This window comes from Tachypleus tridentatus, unplaced genomic scaffold, assembly GCF_004210375.1.
Source record: "Tachypleus tridentatus isolate NWPU-2018 unplaced genomic scaffold, ASM421037v1 Hic_cluster_1, whole genome shotgun sequence".
NCBI classification, from domain to species: Eukaryota; Metazoa; Arthropoda; class Merostomata; order Xiphosura; family Limulidae; genus Tachypleus; species Tachypleus tridentatus.
In genome coordinates this window covers 29470324-29496864 of record NW_027467777.1, presented here as the reverse complement: position 1 = coordinate 29496864, position 26541 = coordinate 29470324, and the positions used below count along the sequence as shown (strand labels likewise).

The 26541-nt window shown below is 36.0% G+C and overlaps 2 protein-coding genes, 1 long non-coding RNA gene and 1 pseudogene across 3 annotated transcripts in view; 1 reads left to right on the top strand and 3 right to left on the bottom strand.

Annotated features, from left to right (window-relative positions):
- The window catches only part of LOC143241764 (peroxidasin-like), a 75770-nt gene extending 73979 nt beyond the window's left edge, over positions 1-1791 (bottom strand). The window contains exon 1 of the mRNA XM_076484985.1: positions 1534-1791. Within this exon, the coding sequence (XP_076341100.1) occupies positions 1534-1703 (170 nt within the window). The 5' untranslated portion in view covers positions 1704-1791. The remainder of the gene's footprint in view (positions 1-1533) is intronic.
- A 5447-nt stretch (positions 1792-7238) lies between these two features.
- On the bottom strand, positions 7239-14763 carry LOC143241687 (uncharacterized). Its single transcript, XR_013022259.1, has 4 exons — positions 14740-14763; positions 12308-12403; positions 11685-11870; positions 7239-7453 (listed from the first exon to the last, which is right to left on the bottom strand). It is a non-coding gene; the product is annotated as an uncharacterized LOC143241687 (long non-coding RNA).
- On the top strand, positions 7877-10776 carry LOC143241686 (uncharacterized). The gene is made up of 2 exons (XM_076484917.1): positions 7877-8281; positions 8339-10776. Exon 2 carries the CDS (start codon positions 9487-9489, stop codon positions 10573-10575), a length of 1089 nt encoding a protein of 362 aa, XP_076341032.1. The 5' UTR covers positions 7877-8281; positions 8339-9486; the 3' UTR covers positions 10576-10776.
- A 27-nt stretch (positions 14764-14790) lies between the features above and the next one.
- The window catches only part of LOC143241741 (ras-related protein Rab-23-like), a 13770-nt pseudogene continuing 2019 nt past the window's right edge, over positions 14791-26541 (bottom strand).

Genomic DNA, 26541 nt, shown 5'->3' with positions numbered 1-26541 from the left:
GTGTTGGTACATGTGTTGATTATTAAATGAACTAGAATATTCTGTCTGACAGGACTTTACATACAAATGAACCAGAATATGCTGTTTGATAAGTCTTTATACACAAATGATCCAGAATATGATTCTTTCAGGACTTTATATACAAATGAACCAGAATATGATTCTTTCAGGACTTTATATACAAATGAACCAGAATATGCTGTTTGATAAGTCTTTATACACAAATGATCCAGAATATGATTCTTTCAGGACTTTATATACAAATGAACCAGAATATGATTCTTTCAGGACTTTATATACAAATGATCCAGAATATGATTCTTTCAGGACTTTATATACAAATGAACCAGAATATGATTCTTTCAGGACTTTATATACAAATGAACCAGAATATGCTGTTTGATAAGTCTTTATACACAAATGATCCAGAATATGATTCTTTCAGGACTTTATATACAAATGAACCAGAATATGATTCTTTCAGGACTTTATATACAAATGAACCAGAATATGATTCTCTCAGGATTTTATATACAAATGAACCAGAATATGGTTCTTACAGGACTCTGTGTGCACGTTAGGTTAAGACTATCAAAAGTAAATTAAACACAAGATGTTTTAATGTCTGATGTTAAGAAAGCTGAGAATCACATACCATAACATGAAATATGGCAAAATTGTTCGCTGGTTTCTGCTACAACTACTTATTGAGTAACCAGTCTTTGAGCTACCTTTAAACATATTTAAACATGTAAACAGAACACGTGGAATATTTATTTTATATTCTAAATGTAGTTCCTTTAGTTAGAAAGAATCGGACATCACAAATAATTATACTGGGTTACTACTTCAGATAGCCAATGAAATAAAGTTTCGTTAAGTTCCCCTTGAGGGTAGATGTTTAAAAAGTTGACCTTGGGGTCGTGGATAAAGGTCATAACCTAACAGCTGTTCTGTTCTATGTTTTGTTATATATCAGGATACGAATTCCCTGTGTTGATGAATAATCATCATATGAATAATCATTTAATGTGATGTGAAAACACAAGCAATAGTTTATTTTAAATCATTGGTGGTTCTCTAAGTTAATTATGCGGGCTGTAAATCATGGATACTATAAATATACATATATGATAATATACATAACTCATATTTCAATCAAAACGAAAGATTTTATCAAGAAAAACACGAAGGAAAGCTAACAAAATCCACATATCATTTCAAGGAGTAGACTTGGTTCAATAGGTGTACAGCCCCCTCTGGTCATAATGGGGGTCATCGGGTGTACACCGCCTTCGTTTGCCAATAAGGCTCATCAGCTGTGCATCATCTGCTTCCAGATGTTAAGTGGATTCTGTCACGTTTATTATAAAGACGTTCTTGAGTAAGAAAAACATTATATAAAGATATATAAATATAGATACAAACTTAAGTGTAAATAGTTTCACAACGGGAAGCTATGTGTGAACCAGTTTCTACCCGCCACTGCTCTGGAACCCTCATAAACAACAACCCAGGTTTACTAGAACTTACATGATCTCTGTGTCTGGAGGAGCTGCGGGGACTTCTTCAAGCTGTAGAAACATACACCTCACGGTGGTACGAAAACATAAGCATCGGTATGGACAATTTTCTGACACCACAAAACTGTTTTCTAGGACTGCTAGAACTAGCACGAGCCATAGACACGAGACACGTGCCATGGCAACGGCTCTCTTCGCAGCAGTTGTAACTACGAAAGAACGGATGCCAATATTACTGTGTAGATAGCCTCTTTCCACGGCTGTTCCTGTCCCACTTGAGATTCATGAGAAAACTAGCCCTGTCGCAGAGTAGAAATCACCTTGTTGCTGACGTTTACGTTCATGTATCGTTCCGCAAGAGAAGCTAGTGCAGAAGTTAAAGAAGTTGGAGACAACATTAAACATCGCATGCTTCTCGTATTAATTTCTTCGCTACACTCTTCTTTAAGATATATTATTGTAGGTGGCGTTTCACTCTTTTGGAAAATGTAAACTGTCATGAAAATTACCAAATGTAGACCTTGACATCGCGGCTGATAATCACAAATATTTCTCTAAATGGTCTCATACACATAGGATTATTTATTTATTACCTTTCGTAAAAAAGAAGCGTCAAATAAATAATCGAATGGTGGGATCATTCTTTGGGTCACCACTGTAACTGTACTCGATTTCACAATAAATAAAAACCTTGTTCCCAATGGGTAATAACTTATTTAACTCTCTGATGGTCTAATACTATCTGAAAGAAACCTAACGCTGAACGTTTGACAATATTTTTAAAACTTGTTTGCGGAAGAACGGACTCTCAGCCTTTATTTATAAACAACCAACAAGGGACAGAAATAATGGCTTCTTCAGCTGGTCAAGAGATGTGGTCCCAAACAATGGCTTCTTCAGTTGATCAGGAGATGTGGTCCCAAACAATGGCTTCTTTAGTTGATCAAGAGGTGTGGTCCCAAACAATGGCTTCTTCAGTTGGTCAAGAGATGTGGTCCCAAACAATGGCTTCTTCAATTGATCAAGAGATGTGGTCCCAAACAATGGCTTCTTCAGTTGGTCAAGAGATGTGGTCCCAAACAATGACTTCTTCAGTTGGTCAATGAAATGTAGTACTCTGTGAACAAGCAGGGTGAATTCTTGTAAAGAAAAATCGTAATATCTGACGAAACGATAGAGAGAGAAAGTCACACAACGATAGTTAGGTAAATAGAAAGAAGATGTCGCTCTAAGTCTCGATAACGACAATATTAAATCATTAATATCATCTCGAGACACTGAAGATGATCTATCGCACGTGAGGTCTTGGTTCGAAGTAGGCTCAGTTAATCCCAATAAAGTGAACATATGAACCCCAGAAGAAAAAAACGAAAATTTTCCTCGTGGTTTTAATTAAGTAAAACATTTTATTTCTCTGTATATCTAATGGCTGGTAAGGTTACTAACGTTATTATGTCGCTGATATCTAAGCACATTTACAATCATAAGATAACTCGTGAACACAGAATTATCTTGTCTTTAAGAGAACATTAGAAGCAAGTGTTAAATTTCTTGATATATGGTGTGATTGGGTCTACAGCTAACAAACCGATAAAAATCTATCATTATAGTTGATTGATTGGTTGGAATTAAAGAAAATACAATGGGCTATCTGTGCTCTGCCCACCACGGGTATTGAAACACGGATTTTAGCAGTGTGAGTCCGTAGACATGCCACTGGGGGTCTCGTGAACTTCACGTTATAATGTTCACAAGAGAAAATAATATATATAATTATTCATTGTCTGGGTATTGTAAGGTTGGCGTCGAAAAATACTGTAACATCGTCTCTTCACAATATCAAACGTAGAGATTGTTAGATAACAAATTAGTCTTGTGATAATACATTTTTTGTCTTCTTTTTTCTATATAATACAACTCAAATACCACGGCCAACCACTGACATACCCGTACAAAATGAATTTTGAAAAAAAAAATCTTTTACAAATTGCGCATGCTTAATAATATAGCACGTGCTGTTACGATCAGTATTTTGTCGTCACAATCACAAACTGACGGAAAGTGAAATTGACGGCGAGATAAAAGCCGCGTCACGTAACAAAATGTCTCAGTTGAAAATTAGGTATAAATACCGAACAACAGCGTAAGATGTCAATATTTCATTCAAATATAAAATATATTTTCTTACAATAACTTGAGTTGTTTTGTTATACATTTAATTTAGTTTGAAACGTTATCTAAATCACGTATTATTAGCGCTACCAGTATTAAAAATACGTGAAACTGACCGAATAAATAAATTAACAGTTACAACTGACCTTGTAACGAAACATGCGACACTAACTACTAAAGATAAAGAAAACATACTTGAAACTGAACATGAGAGGAAGTGTTAATATCTTAGAAATAATTACATTTCTTTTATTTTGAATTTAGCGAAACACTACATGAGGGCTATCTGCGCTAATGAATTACACGTACAAGTCGTGAGTATCAAACAAACATAGATTAGTTACACGTACAAGTTGTGTGTGTTAAACAATCATAGATTAGCTACACGTACAAGTTGTGTGTGTTAAACAAGCATAGATTAGCTACACGTACAAGTTGTGTGTGTTAAACAAGCATAGATTAGCTACACGTACAAGTTGTGTGTGTTAAATAATCATAGATTAGCTACACGTACAAGTTGTGCGTGTTAAACAAACATAGATTAGTTACACGTACAAGTTGTGTGTGTTAAACAAGCATAGATTAGTTACACGTACAAGTTGTGTGTGTTAAACAAGCATAGATTAGTTACACGTACAAGTTGTGTGTGTTAAACAAGCATAGATTAGCTACACGTACAAGTTGTGTGTGTTAAACAAACATAGATTAGCTACACGTACAAGTTGTGTGTGTTAAACAAGCATAGATTAGCTACACGTTACAAGTTGTGTGTGTTAAACAACATAGATTAGCTACACGTACAAGTTGTGTGTGTTAAACAAGCATAGATTAGCTACACACGTACAAGTTGTGCGTGTTAAACAAACATAGATTAGCTATACGTACAAGTTGTGTGTGTTAAACAAACATAGATTAGCTATACATACAAGTTGTGTGTGTTAAACAAACATAGACTAGCTACACGTACAACTTGTGTGTTAAACAAGCATAGATTTGCTACACGCACAAATTGTATGTATTAAACATAGATTATTTACACGTACAAGTTATGTGTGTTAAAGAAACATAGATTAATTACATGTACAAGTTGTGCGTATAAAGTAAACATAGATTAATTACATAGAGGTTGCGAGTATTAAACATACAGATTAGTTACATGTACAAGTCGTGTATATTAAACAAACAGATTAGTTACACGTAGAAGTTATGTGTGTTAAAAACAAACATAGATCAGTTACAAGTTATGTATATTAAGGAAACAGATTAGTTACACGTACAAGTTGTGTATTAAACACACAAGTCTTCAGTCGGGCCTGCTAATCGCTGAGCCATGCTCAGGCCTGATTGAATTAATATTATACGGTATAGTAAGTTTATATAGGATGTTTAATTTACGATATTCGTTATCTTATCACCTGGTGGATTAGTGGTAAGTCTGTTAATCGTATGCTAAGATCCATTTCTCCATATCCATGGATATCCTACTTTCAATGTAACTTTGTGCCTTTTAGTAGACAGCTGTATCGTGGTGCTGCCCTCTAGTAAGTGAACTTAACAATATTTACTGTATAAAAGGCAAACTTGAATCGTGCAAATTTTAAATTTCAGAATTAGATATAACAAGGACTAAAAATGTTTGAATGTTCTAGCAATTGTTTTTTAAAAGTGTATTTACTAAGAAACGTGTAAGACCAGATAATACACGAGGACTTGTCCTTGCGCCAAAAGATATGACGTCTTTGGGATTAAAGTTCAAATTTTATCAAAGAACAATGGGTTCAAGATTTGTGAGAAATAGGATAGGTTCTTAAGTGACGTCATTACTAAACAACACGAGCTACAAGAACAAACAACATTCCAGAAAAAAAAATGTTATCTTTCTCCCATAAGTATCAGTAACCTGTTTTAATTTTATAGGCCGTTCATAGTAAGTCGAAACTACAAGCAGACACGGAAATAAACTGTAAGGGAAAATAGCTTTAACTAGTTCATCACAGCATTCTGTTTACTCAAACTGGCTCGTATGGGGGCCTTCAAGCCACGTGACGATAGTTTAACACTGTCATTATTGACATCCAACAACCAATTCACTTCCGGTCACGTGACCAATGTTCAAGTTTCTTTTACTCGGTTAATTATTGTTGGATATACTCAGACGTGAGACAATTTTTATTCAGCAAGTACTTCTATTTATATCGGGTTCCAGAATACTGTGGACTTCGAGTCACGTGACAAACTCATACGTATTTCATGTCATTCTAGTGTTTGTTGATTAGAGTGTAATACATAATCTTGTAATTACGACAGCGAGAAGTCCACGTGCGAGAGGGCAGTATAAGTTGGCTACCTGCTCCCCTGCCCACTGGGAAGAAATGAATCAGTTAAAGGACATCCCCAACAAAGTTTTCATTATTACTGAAACTGTCACAGAATACTTGAACATTATCTCAAAATACAAAACAATATATAATTCCTTGAAACAGTATCGCATGAACAAGTTCACTTTGACAATAAATGAAAACACAGCATATTCAAACTTTCTCTGTTTACTTTAGACATGTTATATTGTGTGATACATAGCCATATTTGAAAATAACATATCTTTCCAACTACTCACCACGTTTCAATGTCACAAGTATCCATATTTGAGATTTCAGTGTGATATTTATTCTAATTATTTTATTTATGAGTATTTTCCCCTTACATAAATCATAACTGTATAAAAAATAAAATGTGGACGGCAGCTTACATTTGAAATCAAAATTCAAATTATTTAGCGATATTAAACATAGAAGCTGTCTTTATACCAGCAGTAATGTTAAACAGGTTCACTTTAACATATAGACACATAATTACTAAGTAATATTATACATACAATACTAACCCTAAATTAGATACAAAATATTAGTGTGGCCTCCAATACCAATTTTATACAAAGACAGATATATAAACCAATACACTTAACAGCAGTGAAGAATCTAACACAGTTTCCTATTATGACAAAAAGAACAATTGTTTATAGATGCCACACACCAAATAACTTGACAATTAGATATGTTGTTTTATTGTGACAGTTTTATTACCTCAGTCATTAACTTGAGAACCATCCTGGACAGTTACGTTCTTTACAGAAAGACCGATCTTTGCGTGGACAGTAAACATGTGAAACTTTATACTAATATTGTACAAAACTACACAGTTATGAAAACCTGTGATTTGTGAAGTCCACAAATTAACACACAATCAACACTTATTATGATACAACAGTCTCGATGAATCGTATATAAAAACTTTTAGTGAAAATAAGTTATTTTCAGTTATTCAGATGTGGAAAAAACTTTTAACAACTTTACAATGAAAATAACATGCTGGAAAACATAACTAAATATAATTTAAACATATATCTAGTAACATAATCCAATATATAAAGTTAACATTTGTTTTCAAAACAGTCTAGCTTCAAACAACCAGAAAAGTTGACAGTTTTATTCATCAACAAACAAGCTGGATTACTGATAACATTCTAGTGTATTTATGAAAACTTATTGTCCAAAACAACTCACACGATAGCATTAATATCAGGGAATTTTGTCAAAATCTATAGAATAAATGAACAGATTTTTAATAATTTACCATCTTCTTTATCAAATGTTTTGTGCACTTAATAGGTGTCACCACTGTTCTTTAAAATACCCACGTCACAGAAATACACTGACAAAGTGATAACCAAACAGTTTTCAGCACCACATGAAAGATTTCTGTAATAATAAAATAAACAGTTAATCTAATTTCCATTAGATCACACATCTAGTTTAAACCAAGTTATATCTTCCATTCAAACTTAAAGGCACTATTTAATTAAAGTCCTTCGTAACTTGTTCAGTGGCTCCTAAACACCTTAACCAACTAACCTTGATTTGTATGACACCCCTGCTACCACAAGTGTTATTAGACCTGTGTCAGGTCAAATGACACCTTAGCCCACTAACCTTGATGTATATGATACCTTGCTACCATGGGTCTAACACCACCCTAACCCACTAACCTGGATTTGTGTAACACCCCTGCTACCACAGGTCAAATAACACCCTAACCCACTAACCTTGATGAATATGACACCCCTGCTACCACAGGTCTAATAACACCCTAACCCACTAACCTTGATGAATATGACACCCCTGCTACCACAGGTCTAATAACACCCTAACCCACTAACCTTGATGAATATGACACCCCTGCTACCACAGGTCTAACACCTTAACCCACTAAACTTATGACCCCTTTGTGTAACACCCCTGCTACCACAGGTCTAATAACACCCTAACCCACTAAACTTAATTTGTGTATCACCCCTGCTACCACAGGTCTAATAACACCCTAACCCACTAACCTTGATGAATATGACACCCCTGCTACCACAGGTCTAACACCTTAACCCACTAAACTTAATTTGTGTATCACCCCTGCTACCACAGGTCTAATAACACCCTAACCCACTAACCTTGATGAATATGACACCCCTGCTACCACAGGTCTAACACCTTAACCCACTAAACTTAATTTGTGTAACACCCCTGCTACCACAGGTCTAATAACACCCTAACCCACTAAACTTAATTTGTGTATCACCCCTGCTACCACAGGTCTAATAACACCCTAACCCACTAACCTTGATGAATATGACACCCCTGCTACCACAGGTCTAACACCTTAACCCACTAAACTTAATTTGTGTAACACCCCTGCTACCACAGACAATATTTTTTGTTATTATATTCTTACATAGTCTCTTCAGTCATACTGCAGGTCATGTGACACAGACACGGTTTGAATCAGACAATACATAAAACATCCATAACCCCTAATTTTGTAAAGGTAAAACGATCAAAACATTATCCAAAATTTACAGAAAAACTACTTAAAGCCATGTTGAACATGAAATACAAAGAACTACATGACTTACAAAAACAAAAAATGAACCTAGACCATCAACTGGCATGCTGCATTAAACCAGAGATTTACAGACTTATACAACGAAACATAAACCAAATCAATACTAAGAATGACAGGGGCAGAAAGATCTGCCACAAGAAAAAACTAGAAAAACTAAGATGCAAACAACAGAAAAGACATCACAACAAACCATTGACAACCTCATAATTAACAGATCCGACTGTCAATTAAACACAGACGAGAAACATCTACTTAACAAAGGACTCAACTTCGCAATAGCACCTAGGTACATTCCAACCTTAGAAATAAAAACATGTTTAGAAGATCTAGCCAGGAGACTTGTGATACTTTCTACAGAAAACAAAAACAAGGAAACAACCAAACACAACCAACAGAAAGAAGATAACTTAGATAATTTTATTGACATCCAACAGCCAAACTTCCCAGGTAAAATTACAAATTTATATTTTTCAGAAACACCTAAAAACAACATCTTAAACGATTTTTTGAAAGACTTTTCTCACAAAACCATCAACATAATTTCACAAAACAGAAAACTAAAAACAAACTTACAAAAAGAGACAATAATTACATTAAAAACCTAAAACAAGACAAAAACATAAAAATTCTAAAAACAGATAAAGGTAACGCTATAGTCATAATGAACACGAATGAACACATCCAAAAAATGAAGAACATCCTATCAGACACGAACAAATTTAACAAAGACACGAGACGCAACTAAACAAATTACTACTACAAATGAAAAAAGCCAACACAATTTCACAAACACTTTATTCCTATCTACGTAAAACCGACTCACGCACACCACAAATATATGGCATTCCCAAAACCTCATAAACCAGATTGTCCATTACGACCAATAATGTCCACAAATGAATCGTTTAAATACAATCTTGGTAAATACATAGCATGGGCATTCTCCAAATATGTAACATCAGCCAGCTCATTCATCAAAGACTCTTTTAATTTCAAGTCTAATCTAAATCAACTTAATCATAAAGCCTTAATGGCCAGTTTCGATGTTATATCCCTCTTTACAGAAGTTCCAACCACTGAAGCCTGCAAGATAGCCTTAGAACTCTATATCCAAGACCCTAACCCATCTATAGACATTCCCAACAACCAATTAGCAACTATCACAGAATTCACCATGATGAAGACAAACTTCATGTTCAACAACCAAAACTATATACAAACAAATGGCCTAAGCATGAGCAACCCAGTATCACCAGTTCTAGCCAATATTTTTATGACACAAGTTGAAACACAAGCAATTAACACAGCATTACATCCACCACTATACTGGTACAGATATGTAGATGACACGGTTGTGGAATTCAAATCTACAGAACACATACTTAATTTTTTCAATCACATTAACTCTATACATCCCAACATTAACTTCACATGTGAACAGGAAGAAAGCAATCACATATCATTTGTTAACTTCAAAATTACAAGAACCGATACACAATTTAAAACACGAATCCACCAAAAATCACCCATACTGGACTATACATTCCTTGGGACTCAGCACATGAAACAAAAACTCAACATACTAAGAAACCAAATAAACACAGACATAAAACTATGCTCACCAGATAAAATTAACAATGAATTAGACAAAATAAAACAATACTTCATCAGTATCAATAAGTTTCCTCCACAAACCGTACAAAATATTATACGCACACACCTAGACAGAAAGCAAAATCAACCAACAAAAGTAAATATATCTGACAAATCAAAAAGTCACGAAACCATATACTGCTGCATACCATATATTCCCGACATCAGCAGACAAATAACCAACATTTGGCAAAAACTAATAACAAAATATGACATTCAGTTAATACCAAATTTATTCAAAACCAGGAACAAAACTAAGATCTATACTATGTAAAAACTACACTGACAAACACCACACCAACATTAGTTATAAAATACAATGTGATAACTGCCACGACTTCTATATTGGAGAAACAAGTAGAAAAATGGAAACCAGATTCAAAGAACATAAAAAGTCACCTTCACACATGAACACTACAAACCAAATAAACACAACATAACCATAGAAAACACCCAGATACTAAATAAAGAAACAAACATAAGCAAATGCAAAATTAAAGAAGTCTTACTTATACAACTCAAGCCCAAAATAAACCAATATAAAGGAACACCTTTTTACCTATATTAATAAATATAATCAAATATCTAAGCACACCCTCTACATTCCTACAATCAAGTACAGAATCCCCTTCAAACATGTTGTCAGCTATCGGTCACTTACCTCTTTCTTTCTTTGTGAACCTGACAATGAATGAAGAAGGTCTAAACGTTGTATGCTCCTCTACATATAGTTTTCTCTACCCATACCAGCCATTTTTACATATATAATACATTAAACAGATATTCTATAACTGTGATTAACTAGCATTTTGTCTCTATAAACATTATTTATCTGATGTCACTCAGCTGGTACTAACTTTAAGATCACCCTTTAGTTTTCCCAAAATTAGAGTTTTAGAGACAGAAAGAAATGAAATACAAGAAAATGTGTAGCTAGAAAAAGGATATATAACTGGTGATAAATAATGGATTAATAAACCTAAATCTGGACACAAGTCGTAACATTATCTTCAAGTTAATTTGTTAAACAAACTATTTATGGTCTGAATGTTATTACAATCCATCACTTCTGTACACTTGAACTAAGTCCAGTCAAATAATACAAAGTAGTGTAATTATAGAAACAACTTCAATACACTACAATAATCAAACAATAAACCAGACACTCATTTCACATTGTATACCCTTTAACACTTATACAATAGAATATTGTAAATGAAGAATAAAGCTTGTTATCAAGATACAATCGAGATCACAATACTATAGACCAGTTCAGATAATAAACACTGCACGTTATTACTACAAAAATCTGAAATTAAAACACCAACAGGCACCTATAATCACTAATGGCACAGCACAGGGTTATATATAGTTATTTACAACGTAAGTCAAGTGGCACTTTCTTCAAAACTGTATGCTGATTCGAAGACGAACTATCCACCTATAGAAGCTTGCAACCTTTCACTAAAGACTTCTTCTTGCTTCGTTTGGGCTGATGTAAGGATATGTTACCATTGTTCGATGGTGGACGGGTCTTGTTTAAATGAGTGAGCTTTGTTGGTGTGACACCTGTTTACAGAAACAGAGAAGAACATTACTGAAGTTGCTTTTATATTAACATTATAAACAAATTCAGGTTAACTAGTCAACACACAAGATGAACCACAAAAGTTATAATGTTTATAAAATGAGACCCAAAACTCAAGTGTTTCAAACAGTTCACTGTTCTCCTGCAGAACTCAAGTGTTTCAAACAGTTCACTGTTCTCCTGCAGAACTCAGGTGTTTCAAACAGTTCACTGTTCTCCTGCAGAACTCAGGTGTTTCAAACAGTTCACTGTTCTCCTGCAGCAGAATAAAACGTTGTGTTTAAACATAACACTTTATTATCTTGAAGAAAAGTAACACCAACAAGTGTCTAACATGTAACATAAAACTCATAACATAACTGAAATGGATCAAAGTAGTCCTTTAAAAAAATGTTATCCATAAATCTAATTAACTAACTGTTTATCTGAGAACTTGCAGTTGGTTCCACTTTGCCAACTGTGACTTCAGGCTCATTCAACTGGTCTATGTACTTCATGGCTAGGTACTGAAAAACTGAAAATTATAAACACATCTTAACACATGCCTCGTACAATAACAATTAGTAATTAGTCATGGCTGGAATCTGTCTATTAAGAAAAATAAAACTTATTGTAAACTCCACTAGATTAATTTAAAATGGAAGCAATGATTAAACATCATCTTACAATCACCAATGTTACAATCTTCTACAAAACATCACCTTACGATCACTAATGTTACAATCTTCTGCAATACAACACCTTACCATCACTAATGTTACAATCTTCTACAATACAACACCTTACCATCACTAATGTTACAATCTTCTATAAAACATCACCTTCTACAAAACAACACCTTACCATCACTAATGTTACAATCTTCTATAAAACAACACCTTACCATCACTAATGTGCCATAATCTTCTACAAAGAACACCTTACCATCACTAATGTTATATCTTCTGCAAAACAACACCTTACCATCACTAATGTTACAATCTTCTATAAAGCATCACCTTTCTACAATACAACACCTTGCCATCACTTAATGTTTTGATCTTCTATAAAGCATCGCGGCGTACAGTACAGCACTTTACCATCACTGAATGTTTGAATCTTCTATAAAACGTCAACGCGGACTTGTACAACACCTTGCCGTCACTGATGTTTACTGATCTTCTATAAAGGCATCGCAGCCCGGTACGCAGTACAGGCACCTTGCCATCACTAATGTTTGCAGTCTTCTACAAACAAACACCTTACCGTCACTGATGTTTTACGATCTTCTATAAAGCATCGCCTTCTACCTGATACAACGCCTTACCGTCACTGATGTTGCGATCTTCTGTAAAGATCAATCGCTTGCCAACCGCAATACGGCTTACCGTCACTTCATGTTGCAATCTTCTATAAAGGCATCAGCCTTGTACATACAGACGCCGCTTACCGTCACTAATGTTACGCAGTCTTCTGTAAAGCGTCATCACCTTCTGCAGTACAACACCTTACCATCACTGTGTTTACAATCTTCTATAAAAGGCATCACCTTCTGCAGTACAAGCACCTTACCATCACTAATGTTTTGCATCTTCTATAAAAGCATCACCTTACAATCACTGATGTTACCAGTCTTCTACAAAAGGCAACACCTTACGGTCACTAATGTTTGCAATCTTCTGCAAAACAACACCTTACGGTCACTAATGTTACAGTCTTCTGCAAAACAACACCTTACGGTCACTAATGTTACGTATCTTCTGCAAAACAACACCTTACGGTCACTAACGTTTGCAATCTTCTATAAAACATCACCTTACGATCACTAATGTTGCAGTCTTCTGTAAAACAACACTTTATGAGTCACTAACGTTGCAATATTCTATAAAACATCGCCCTACGGTCACTAATGTTTTTGCATCTTCTACAAACATCACTTTCTACGATCACTAGCGTTTACGATCTTCTATAAAGGCAACATGCTTACCATCACTAGCGTTACAGATCTTCTGTAAAACAACATCTTGCCATCACTAGCGTTTACATCTTCTATAAAACAACACCTTACCATCACTAGCGTTTACAGTCTTCTATAAAGGCAACACCTTACCACTTAACGTTGCAATCTTCTATAAAACAACATCTTACCATCACTAACGTTTAATCTTCTATAAACAACACTTACCATCACTAACGCATAATCTTCTGTAAAACAACATCTTTACGTCACTAAGCGTTTGATCTTCTGTAAAACAGCACCTTACCATCACTAATGTTACAGATCTTCTACAAGAAACCACCTTATGATCCTTATTCGGAAAACATCACTTTACGTTTTTTACGATCTTCTGTAAAACAACACCTTACCATCGCTTAATCTTCTATCAACATCTGGCTATTACAATAATCTTCTATAAAGGCAATCACCTTACGGTTCTAACTATAATGTTCTATAAACAACACTTCACCTAACGCATAATTCTATAAACAACACTTACCATCACTGGCGTTTGCAGTCTTCTGTAAACAACGGCTTACCATCACTTTACCATCACTATAAATAACGTTACCACAGCGCAATCTTCTGTAAAGACAACACCTTGCCATCACTAACGTTACAGGTCTTCTATAAAACAACGTCTTACCATCACTAGCGTTTACAGTCTTCTGTTAAAGACAGCACTTGCTTACCATCACTTTACATTTACAATCTTCTATAAAACGTCGCCTTCTACAGTACAACACCTTACCATCACTAATGTTTGCAATCTTCTATAAAACAACATCTTACCATCACTAGCGTTACAATCTTCTATAAAACAACACCTTACCATCACTAATGTTACAATCTTCTATAAAACAACATCTTACCATCACTAACGTTACAATCTTCTATAAAACAACACCTTACCATCACTAACATTACAATCTTCTATAAAACAACACCTTACCATCACTGGCGTTACAATCTTCTTTCCGGGACGTTCGGTAAAAATCGTAACCTCAGTCTCTTTGCCAAATCATCAGCTTCTTCCCTATCAACATTTGAAAAGTGAGGTTTAATCATTTATTGATGTCACATTTAAACAATTTTTATCTTTAAAGGTTTCATGTGTTTCAGTGCTATATGAGAGGATACCCACAGTTACAATTGTGAACTGATACATTTTAAAAAGCAGCACACACTGCCAACTCTTACCAAATTATGGTAGTTAACTGTTGCTCCTATAAAGTGGCTCTCAAATTAGAAGTATGTTTTTCAGGTTAAAATATTTTGAACTATGAATCTCTGGTTCACAGTACAGGAATGTTAACCACTAGGCCAAGCCATGTAACATCCATTATTCTGAAACAATTCTAGTTTAAACTCTTCTTTCTAGTTACATTGAAGTCATGGCCTTTCGAATTTCAAATCGAACTAGATGGACTTTGATTCTTAAAAGGGAGCCACATTAAGAATGTGTAATGTACAAATTAAGAAACAAATAGCATTAAAAAGATTAATGGTTTTTAAAAAACTAAAAACATTTCCAATGTGGACAGTGTCACCATCACCAATAACACTGTCTACTGTTATGGATAAACCTTGGGACAGAACATGTTTAAAATGGTGCCGTCATTAAGAGTCTTAACGATGGTAAGACAGTAAAATGTGGCTTAGTGTGTGACCTGAGTGTTACACAGACAACACATTGGTGCATCACTCCCAGATAAGAAAGCGATGAGTTAAAAAACTGTGACCAATGGGTAGTCTGGTCACTCCAAGTCGACTAACAGCTGGCATGGAGCTGAGCCTTGAATACAGGACCATAGTCTATGTATGGAACAGGCACAACAGTGATAGTGCCAGAGTAGATAGACTTAGCTGCAGTTTCAGGTGTAGCTGAGCCTTGAATACAGGACCATAGTCCATGTATGGAACAGGCACAACAGTGATAGTGCCAGAGTGGATAGACTTAGCTGCAGTTCGGCAAGCTCGTTCCTCGCGAATACCATAGCGTGGCCCGGAATCCAGAAAACTGGATAGAAGTAGATGTTAAAGAGAAATGGGCCAGTCAGTTTTGAATATCGGCGAGAACAGGGTGTGAACCAGCGTGAAGTGATTCGGGGCCAGTAGAGAACTAAGCAAGTCACTATAAATCATGCAATTTGAGTAATGCTCAGCTTCTATGTGATCCAGGGCAAGAGAAAAAACATACAGTTCAGCAGTGAACACAAAAGCTGTAGAGGGATTCTGCATGCAACCACCAAACCATGGCATAGCCACACAGTCACCTGATTTGAACCATCTGTATAAATAGGAATGGAAGGATTGTAAGACAGATGTTCAGCAAATAGCAGACAGTATTTCCAATCAGGAGTGTCTACTTGTCTCAGATGAGTTAAAGATAGGTCACAACTGGGGACTGTAAGAAGCCATGGTGAGATGGGCTGACCAGTGGATACAGCAATGTTATCCAGGACAGACCCATTCATCCAACTGCTCCTGGATCTGAAGGCCAAAAGGACAAATGGCAGATCATCTGGTCTGAAAAGTATGGCCCACTGAGGAAGGAAAACACAATTCCAGGTGGGATGCTTTGGTAAGGAACGAAGTTTTGAAGCATACAGTGAAGACAGCTGCAAATGGCAGAGGTGCAAAGAAGGTTCATGAGACCATGTATAAGCTGTGAACTGGGGAAGTGCAGAAAGCTCCAGTGCAGAGCTGAAGTCCTTAATGATGAATAAGGTCCAGTATCTTTAAGGTTGAGGTCCTGGCAGAGCCAGACCAGTGACCCATAGTCAAGTTTTGATCAAATAAGAGCACAATATATCTTTAGCATAGAACATAGATCCATTCCTCAAGTAGTGGAAGAGAGGACACAGAAGATGTTCAGTGCTCTTGTACATTTGACCTGTAGCTGCTTCATGTGTGGTATAAAGGTCAGCTTACGGTCAAAGATAAGCACCAAGTACTTTGTCTCAGGGACCACAGGCAGCACAACTTCACTGATACTGAGTTCAGGATCAGGGTGAATACACGATTGGCAGCAAGCGGTTTTGGAAGAGAGAGAGTTAAAGCCATTTGCTGTGGGGTCCATTTCAGTAAATGATTGAGGGCAGTCTGTAGCTGCCACTGAATATACCTCATGTTGAATTTGAATTCCACCAGTGTAAAGGGACGATTATAGTCATAGAGACAATCAGCTTGAAAGGAAATAAGTGACCACTTTGCCTGAGTCTTGATGGCTAAGAAGGTGAAGGATGATGTAGAGCTGCTAGATACCCGCAAAAGCTTCACCTAGAGTATTGATGATGCTCTGGGTAACAGCTACTGGCCATCAGAGAGCATGATCGAGAGGACAAAATTATATTGCCCACTGACTTTTCGAATTTTGTCCCATATGACTTTGGAACTGGTGGTAGAAGATATGCTGATTGTGAACATAATCCAAGATTCCTTCTGGCTTTGGCGTCTTACCCACCAGCACGTGCACAAGCCTGCTGGAAAGTGACACAGTGGGAAAGTGTGGGATAGCTTTGAGGTATTATCTACCAAACTGGAAAGTGGGAAAGTGATGCAGTTCGAGAGTGTGGAATACCTACTGTGGGATGTTTTTGAGCCTTCTGTACCATGTCTCAGGCAGGATTCCACCACGGACAAGGATATCGTGGAAAATATGTTGAGGTTTTAGAAATACATTGAGCAGCTGCTTATATAATACAGTCAGTCCCTGCTGTCATCTACAGGCGATGGCAGAATCTAGTTCTGAAAGAGGGTCAGTTGACTTGATTTAGCTTCCAACGGGGCATGTGGAATGAGTGGCATCAACCATGACCAGTCTCTCTCAAAATTATAGGAAAATAATCACTGCCTCATGGATTATTGTCAAACCTCCATGAAAAATGGGAGAATAGTGAATGGGAACAAATTAAGAGATCAGTAGCAGTAAAGAACTGACTAGATGCATGAAAATAAGTAGATCAGTGGCAGTAAAGTACTGACTAGATGCATGAAAATAAGTACAATAACCAGTAATGAAAATAGAAAGGTTGTGATCAGAGAGCATTGTTCTATGAAGTGATCCCTCTCATCAATATCAGCATTTCCACAGAGGAGATGATGTCCATTAAAGTTCCCTTGGATTAAAAAGGTAGATGGCAACTGTTCAACAAGAGAATCAAGGTCTGACTGACCACAGGTCTCTTCAGGAGACAGGTAAAGAACAAACAGTGATGGTATGACCCAAGGAAACACAGATGGTTAAGGCCTTCAAGGGTGTGTTGAGTTGCAAAGATAGGATAAGCACATGCTGGTCAACCAACAATGCCACCCCTTCATGCACTCATCCATCACACAGCTTGTTATTTCTGTACACAGAAAACTACCAAAAGGTGACTGTATCAGCAGGTTCCTGTAAAGAAAGACACACAGGATGATGGGAAGCAATCAGTGTTTTGATGTCATCCAGATTAGAACATAAACCTCAACAGTTCCATTGTATCAAGATGGCCATTTTTATTTATGTGGAGGCAAAATGAGTGGAGAAAACTTCTGTTTTTTTTTTCACAGCTTTTCTTTACTGTCTTTACTTTGAGGGACCACAATGGATCCTGCCCTGGGTGGACTGGACATGTCTTTGTAATTGGGGCAGGAGAAGAAGATGTACCAAGGAAATGCCTGTACCCAGAAAAAAAGGATCTTGGGGTTTGCTGGAATGAATGTCAGGGACAGAGATGGATGTTGATGTTGATTCATCAACTATTTTAACCAAGGAGGTGAAAAAACTTTTCATATGGTTTGAGAATGATTCTTTTGGAGGCACAGAGAGATCTGTCTGCACTCCCATTAGTAGCAGGATGAAGTGCAGCAGCATACGTCCAAGATGAAGAGAGTAGGCAACTTTCAAGCATCAGGATAAGTAATGTTTTGAATAGTCTTTAAATGCTGTACCTCTTTTTCTTTCAACTACTTAGAGTAGAGCAAGAATGAAAGTAGAATGGGTGAAAGCCATTGCAGTTGACACAATGGCGTCCATTTCACACTTTCGTAAGCATCGTGGTCCTTGCCACCGTAATGAGCACACATCAAGGAACCTAGCATGGCGTATTTGAGTGACAAACTACTGACACTGGAAACATCAAGAGGGTTTGGGATGTATGGCCATATCTTGCAATTAAGATAACATTCCTTGGTGGTGGCAGGTAGATGCAGTGATACAAATGATAAAATGAGAACACTGGACAGCATTATAATTCCATCTTTGCAAGTGGAAATACGCCTCACTGCAGAAACTCCTTGGGCAGAGAAACCAGTGAGAATCCCCAACTCAGGGATGTTCTTCCCTCAATAATTACTCCCTTGTGACAAATTCAAAATAGCAATGGATATATCTTTGTGTAGTAAGAGAAGTTCACCATGTTTAGATGTGGATGTTTCCACCAATATGTCACCAGAGTGAAGCTTTGGAGAGCCAGCAAGTCCCTCTAATCCCTTCTGAGGAAAAAAAAAGACATTTGCCCTAAAGGTTTGCCTGAGAGAGAATGTAATATGAAGAAGATGAGGTACAACAGGTGTTACAGATGTTGAAGATTGCTGCTCAGAATCTTCAAGGCGTTAGTTGTTTATGTATGAACTATTTTTCACTAATTAAGTTTTTTATTTGGCAGATCCATAATAAAAAAAAAAAAGTTTCAGCACCCACTGACCCCACCACCATGGAACCTTATGAGGGAAGCACTACAGTGCCAAACAAGGACACTGCAGTAATGCCAGTGTTTCATGAGCACTATACTCAAACACCAGCATCAGATACAATGTACACAACATATGTTGAAAACATCCAACACTGATACTTGGTTGAGACCCTCAGGGGCCACCCCAAACTGTCCATCTATAGAAATTCAAGGGCAAAGTGGTGTGTTGGGGTTGGACCCCTCAACCACCAGGATCCTCTCCTCCCCTTCAAGGGTCAAACATGCATGGCAAACACATGGTGGATGTTTAGATCCCAGAGGAGGTAAACTGAAAGAACATAACCTTCCTGGGGAGGTCCCCTCACCACATAGAATTGTTCCAACAGAAGAAATATTAAAAGTTATTTTATTAAGTGTTCAAACATTTCTTGAAATTATATTAAACCAAATAAATTAAATACAAGAAGACAAATCTGAACAGCTGTATTTGTAGAGTTTGAAGATTTTCTTTAAAAAGTGTGAAAACACACACACATTTCTTTGTATTATTGTGGAACCATTAGAAATGAGTTTTATTATTCAATGTTAGAATAATATAAAACTTCTAAGCTATTGTGGTTACATGTTAACCTTCTACAAATCATGAAGAAAACCATTCTATTTAAATGGCTGTTGTTTTGCAGTCTAGCCATAATCAAATTGAGTTCGAGTTGGTTCTAAGACTAAAGCTCCTTCTACTAACATTAAGAGTTACATAATTATTAAGGTTTTAGCTAAACTTAAAAAAACTTACATGCATCACAGGTGATAATCAGGTAGAAACTGTTAGATCTGATCATTGACAGAAAAATAAAACTAAGTGTAAATAACATAAGAAACTCTGTACTTCTTGCTTATTTTTACACTAATAAAATAAAATAAGTGTAAATAACATTAGAAACTCTGTACTTCTTGCTTTCAGTCCACTAAGTCACATTAAGAGCATGGCTTCTTCACCTGATGTACCAAATCACAAACATAACATACATTAGAACTGTTACTGTATAAAATAAACCCAATAAAATATTGAACTGTTGTTACAAAATTTCTTCACATTTTAGAATATTCAACTTGTCTTCACATTATAATAACAGAATACTAGATTAACAAATGATATATAAAAATAATGAAATGGTTCATCTTGGGGAAACATGCAACACAATTGATGGAGTTGGTCCGAGTTATGCAACACAATTTGATGGAGCGTTGGTCCGAGTTATTTATTTACATGTTCCCTCACCAACAAAACACTTCATTATGCTCACAACTCACTGTTTGCATATCTAGTATCAATATCTACACACTTATAATCCAGTCAGTAAACACTTACCTAGTCACCATAGCATCATCTATTAAATCTATCTTGTTCTGAACTAATGCCATATGTATAGTTCCACACTCTTTCTCAACCTATAAAGAAAATATCTCACAGACACAGCTTATGAAAAAAATCTACCCTATTTTTAATCATAATTTAAGAATTATTTTAACACAAAAGTCCAACAGTGATTGAAAAGTTGGTGGAATATCTTGGAATCTCGGAACAAATAATAACACATGACTACAACATAACACTGTGTGTTAACAGCCAAGGATACTCGTTAGATAACAGCCCAAGCGTGGTATTAACGCATAAGGTCACATGTAATCTAATTATAATTTGTTCTCCATCACTTCAGTGTCATGCACAGTCGTCCTGCCTGTTCAACTTGACAAGACTTCTCCTGTATAGATGTTAACACTCTTTTCTCCATCACTAATGAAGTGGTAGCCAGAGTGGTTAGTTCAGTTTTCTACTGCCAAATATCTTGCTACAAGCAATGTGCTACATTACACCTTAAAGTGAGCCACGCTTCCTGATTCTTTTGACATCTAACCTGGAATGTAAGATGCTACTTTATAAAATTTGATTCTCTTTAATAACATTACTTGTCCTTTGTTGACAAAGATTTTCTTTAAAATAGTTTTACTACCCATAGCAGCCATCTTGAGAATATAGGTTCCATAACTTTCCATACCCATAGCAGCCATCTTGGGTTCCATAACTTTCCATACCCTTGCAGCCATCTTGAATACAGATTACCTTTCCATCCCCATAGCAGCCATCTTGAGAATACAGATTACATAACTTTCCATACCCATAGCAGCCATCTTGGGAATACAGATTACATAACTTTCCATACCCATAGCAGCCATCTTGGTGGATTACAGCTTTCCATACCCATAGCAGCCATCTTGAGAACCTGATTACATAACTTTCCATACCCATAGCCATCTTGAGAATACAGATTACATAACTTTCCATACCCAGCAGCCATCTGAGAATACAGATTCCATAACTTTCCATACCCAGCAGCCATCTTGAGAATACAGATTACATAACCCATCCCCATAGCAGCCATCTTGAGTACAGATTACATAACATTCCATACCCATTGACCATCTTGAGAATATGGGTTTAACTTTCCATACCATGCAGCCATCTTGAGAATATAGGTTCCATAACTTTCCATACCCATAGCAGCCATCTTGAGAATACAGATTATAACTTTCCATACCCGCAGCCATCTTGAGAATACAGATTCCATAACTTTCCACAAAATCAAAGTAAATTTCCACAACTCTCAAATCTTGCCGTGTAGTACTCATCTTCGTTTTACAAATGTACCCACCAGAGAATCTTACAATAAACTCAAGTTCTTCAAAACACCAGATTCACAATAGCTAATAAACACAATTACAATAACCAACTTTGTTTGATTAATTATTCAAGCATGTTTCATCAAAACAGAAATGTTTACATTTTTTCCACAACTTTGTACAATTCCAAGGTCTTATATGAATCCTGTCTGAACATTTTCAACCATGTTAGAACAATTGTTCAAACCTGAAATTTTCCTTCCTTTATTTAAATTCTATAACAGTTTTTATCTTTAATCTGACATATCATTAAATAAATAATATACTTATCTCATAAGCATAACAAACATTATCACTGGCACATAGTTTAAATGTTATAACATTATACAAAAGTTACCAAAAACAGAAGTCTCGACAACTCACCTTACTTTTCCAAGATTCAACAGCCTTAAAGGAGTCTCTGTCAACAGTTGAGAACACCAAAACACATGCCTGGGCACCTGACACAGAAAAACAGATATTTACAGAGTTCACTTGAAACTAATGTTCCATAAATCTTGCACTTCAAGTTGTCAGTGTCACTTAAGGAGTATTAATATAATGACTTTCCATAAGTCTACAATGTACTAGCCAAGCTGAATCATGATGTCATTATCTAATAAGCTTTATTTTCTTTAAGCATACCAATATTTATAGCTACATGTAGTCTCTCTGGACAATCTGTCATAAGGTTCTAGTGTTTGTGCACTGATAAACCAGTTGTGTGTGTTTTGGTTAAGATTTCTGGTATCACATCACACAGATATGATCACCTATAACAACACACCAACTTGATCAAATCCCATGGTTTGGTTTGAATTTTGTGCAAAGTTACAAAGGGCCATCTGCACAAGCTGTCTCTAATTTAGTAGGAGAAATTAGAAAGGAGTCATCACCACCCACTGCGGAGAGAAAGGAGTCATCACCACACTGCGGGAGATTGAAAGAGCCCTCACCACCCACTGCCAGAGAGATTGAGGAGTCATCACCACCCACTGCCAGAGAGTAGAAAGAAGCCCTCACCACCCACTGCCAGAGATTAGAAAGGAGTCATCACCACCCACTGCCAGAGATTAGAAAGGTCATCACCACCCTGCCAGAGATTAGAAGGTCATCACCACCCACTGCGGAGAGATTAGAAGGGAGCCCTCACCACCCACTGCCAGAGATTAGAAAGGAGTCATCACCACCCACTGCCAGAGATTAGAAAGGTCATCACCACCCACTGCCGGAGAAAAAAGCCATCACCACCCACTGCCAGATTAGAAAGGAGCCATCACCACCCACTGCCAGAGATTAGAAGGAGTCATCACCACCCACTGCTGGAGATTAGAAAGGGTCATCACCACCCACTGCAGATTAGAAGGGAGGTAGCTAGTCATCACCACAGAGAGATTAGAAAGGAGTCATTACCACCCACTGCCACCTCCTCTTGGGCAACTCTTTTACCAATGAATAGTGGAAATGATTATCACATTAGGCCCCAAGGTTGAAAGAACAAACATGTTTGGTGAGACAGGGATTCTAACCCGATCCTCAGATTGAAAATCAAATGCCTAACCACCTGGCCCAGGCCTTAAATTACGCGTTCTTCTAGAATATCAAAGCTAGTCATGTTTTTTTAAACTCTTTATTTGTGAATGTTTCTTGTTAGTGTTATGAGGTTTATTATCTTTATACAAAACATTACATGCACATGTTTAACATTGTTTTCATTCATTCTCACCGGTAGTAGGCTTTAGTGATAGCATCAAACTCTTCCTGGCCAGCTGTGTCCCACAACATGAGTCTCACATCCTCACCGTCAACTCTGTCAGAAGAACAATATATTAGAGAAACACTACTTTAATCAAAATTCTAGTAGAATCTAACCCTCCTTACACCTATCTGATGTTATGTTCTTGTAAGATGTTTCAAGTTTCCTTTGATAACAAGTCTATCTTGAATATCAAATTTAGTGTTATTTATTTTCAGAAATAATTACACCTTTTGTTACATAAACTGACCACTTACAATCTAAGCACATAAATTGAACACTTACAATCTAAATTTACATAAACTGACCACTTACAATCTAAACAGACCTTTAAAACAGACAATAGGTTATTTTGTCTGACTACCAAGAATGTACAAAACATGAAACCATAGAAACCGTTTACTTGTAAGATGTTTTATACCATTTTCAAATAAAGGCTCAATCAGCACTCAGAATTCACAAACTAACTGTAACCCTACTTTAGTCTTCTGTAAATATTTTCATGAAGTCCATGAAGTAATGAAGCTATGAAATACAGGAGTAAAAAAATAAGATTACATTCACTTGAGGAAGAAGGCTAATGGGAAGAATACTTCCCTCACATAAAGTTACATTCACTTGAGGGAAGGCTAATGGGAGAATACTTCCCTCACATAAAGTTACATTCACTTGAGGGAAGGCTAATGGGAAGAATACTTCCCTCACATAAAGTTACATTCACTTGAATGAGGGAGGCTAATGGGAAGAACTTCCCTTACATAAAGTTACATTCACTTGAAGGAGGCTAATGGGAAGAATACTTCCCTTACATAAAGTTACATTCACTTGAGGGTAGGCTAATGGGAAGAATACTTCCCTCACATAAAGTTACATTCACTTGAGGGAAGGCTATAAGGATTAATACTTCCCTTATATAAAGTTACATTCACTTGAGGGAAGGCTATAAGGATTAATACTTCCCTTATATAAAGTTACATTTCCACATGAATTTTTGTATTTACTTATTTATTTAATATGTTCATTGTCACTGGTCATAACTGAATATTGATGGATCATTCATTCAGGAAAGCTAACTACAAAGATGAAACTATTCAAGCAAAGTTAAATTCACAGAATGTAATATTTTGATCCATGCAATAGTTTGTGACAAATGAATAATTTTCATGTTATAAACAACACCATTAGTAATTAATTCAGCCTTTCATACAGATTATTCTTGTACAATAATCGTACCTACAGAAATGGTAAACTTATTGTCATTCTTATCATCATCATGGAATATTTCTCTTGTCTGTGGAAAACAAATATGTTGATAGTTTTTAATATTTAACTTTGATATTAATAAAGACACTTGGCAGCTCATTTTATACAGCTATATTATCTTATCTTACAACCACTACACAGTTGTTTATCCATCAGCATAGTTCACTGTCTAATATACACAACAGCTTTATTGCTTGTTACTGGTAACTTCAAGATTTATCAAATTAATCTCGACATTTCACACCGTTCAGTCTTTAGCCAATCAGGTAAATGTGATCTATATCAAATACTTTGAAATGTTCTACAGTATGAGTGATGTCATTACAAACTAAACTACAATGGAACACCCTTCATACATAACATGTCTTCTGTGATTCAAGTTTGATATTTGATAAAATACTAAAACTTACACACATAAAAGAAACTAGAGGATTCCTATTTGTATTTACACTTACTCAATCTGTCTTTCAAGAAAGTCCACAATTGTTTTCTTGTAATCATTAGTAAATATTCCCTTACAATATCTCTGAATCATGCTTGACTTGCTTGACTTTCCAACGACAACAACCTAAGGAAAAAACACTATGTATACATAAATATCAAATGATTACAGCCTACAAGGACACCTACATCTTACATCCACAACAGTAACTCATATGTATACATACAAACTACTGTAAAGTGAATATAGGATTATATTAGTTGTTTAACCACAAACTTCTGTATTGAAGAAGGAAACAGAAGGTCTATTTAACAACACACTAAAAAGAAGGGTTTACATTTAACACCACAAGTAACACAGACAGGCCTATATTTAACACCACAAGTAACACAGACAGACCTATATTTAACACCACAAAGTGAACAGACAGGTCCTATATTTAACACAAGTAAACAGACAGGTCTATATTTAACACAAGTAACACAGATAGGTCTATATTTAACACAAGTAACACAGAAGGGTCTATATTTAACACAAGTAACACAGAAGGGTCTATATTTAACACAAGTAACACAGAAGGGGTCTATATTTAACACAAGTAACACAGATAGGTCTATATTTAACACAAGTAACACAGAAGGGTCTATATTTAACACAAGTAACACAGATAGGTCTATATTTAACACAAGTAACACAGAATAGGTCTATATTTAACACAAGTAACACACAGATATGGGTCTATATTTAACACAAGTACACACAGAGGGTCTATATTTAACACAAGTAACACAGAAGGGTCTATATTTAACACCAAGTT

Bases quoted from the DNA above. Each gene is read 5' to 3' on its own strand.
- LOC143241686 (XM_076484917.1), top strand. From the start codon at position 9,487: ATGGCATTCCCAAAACCTCATAAACCAGATTGTCCATTACGACCAATA.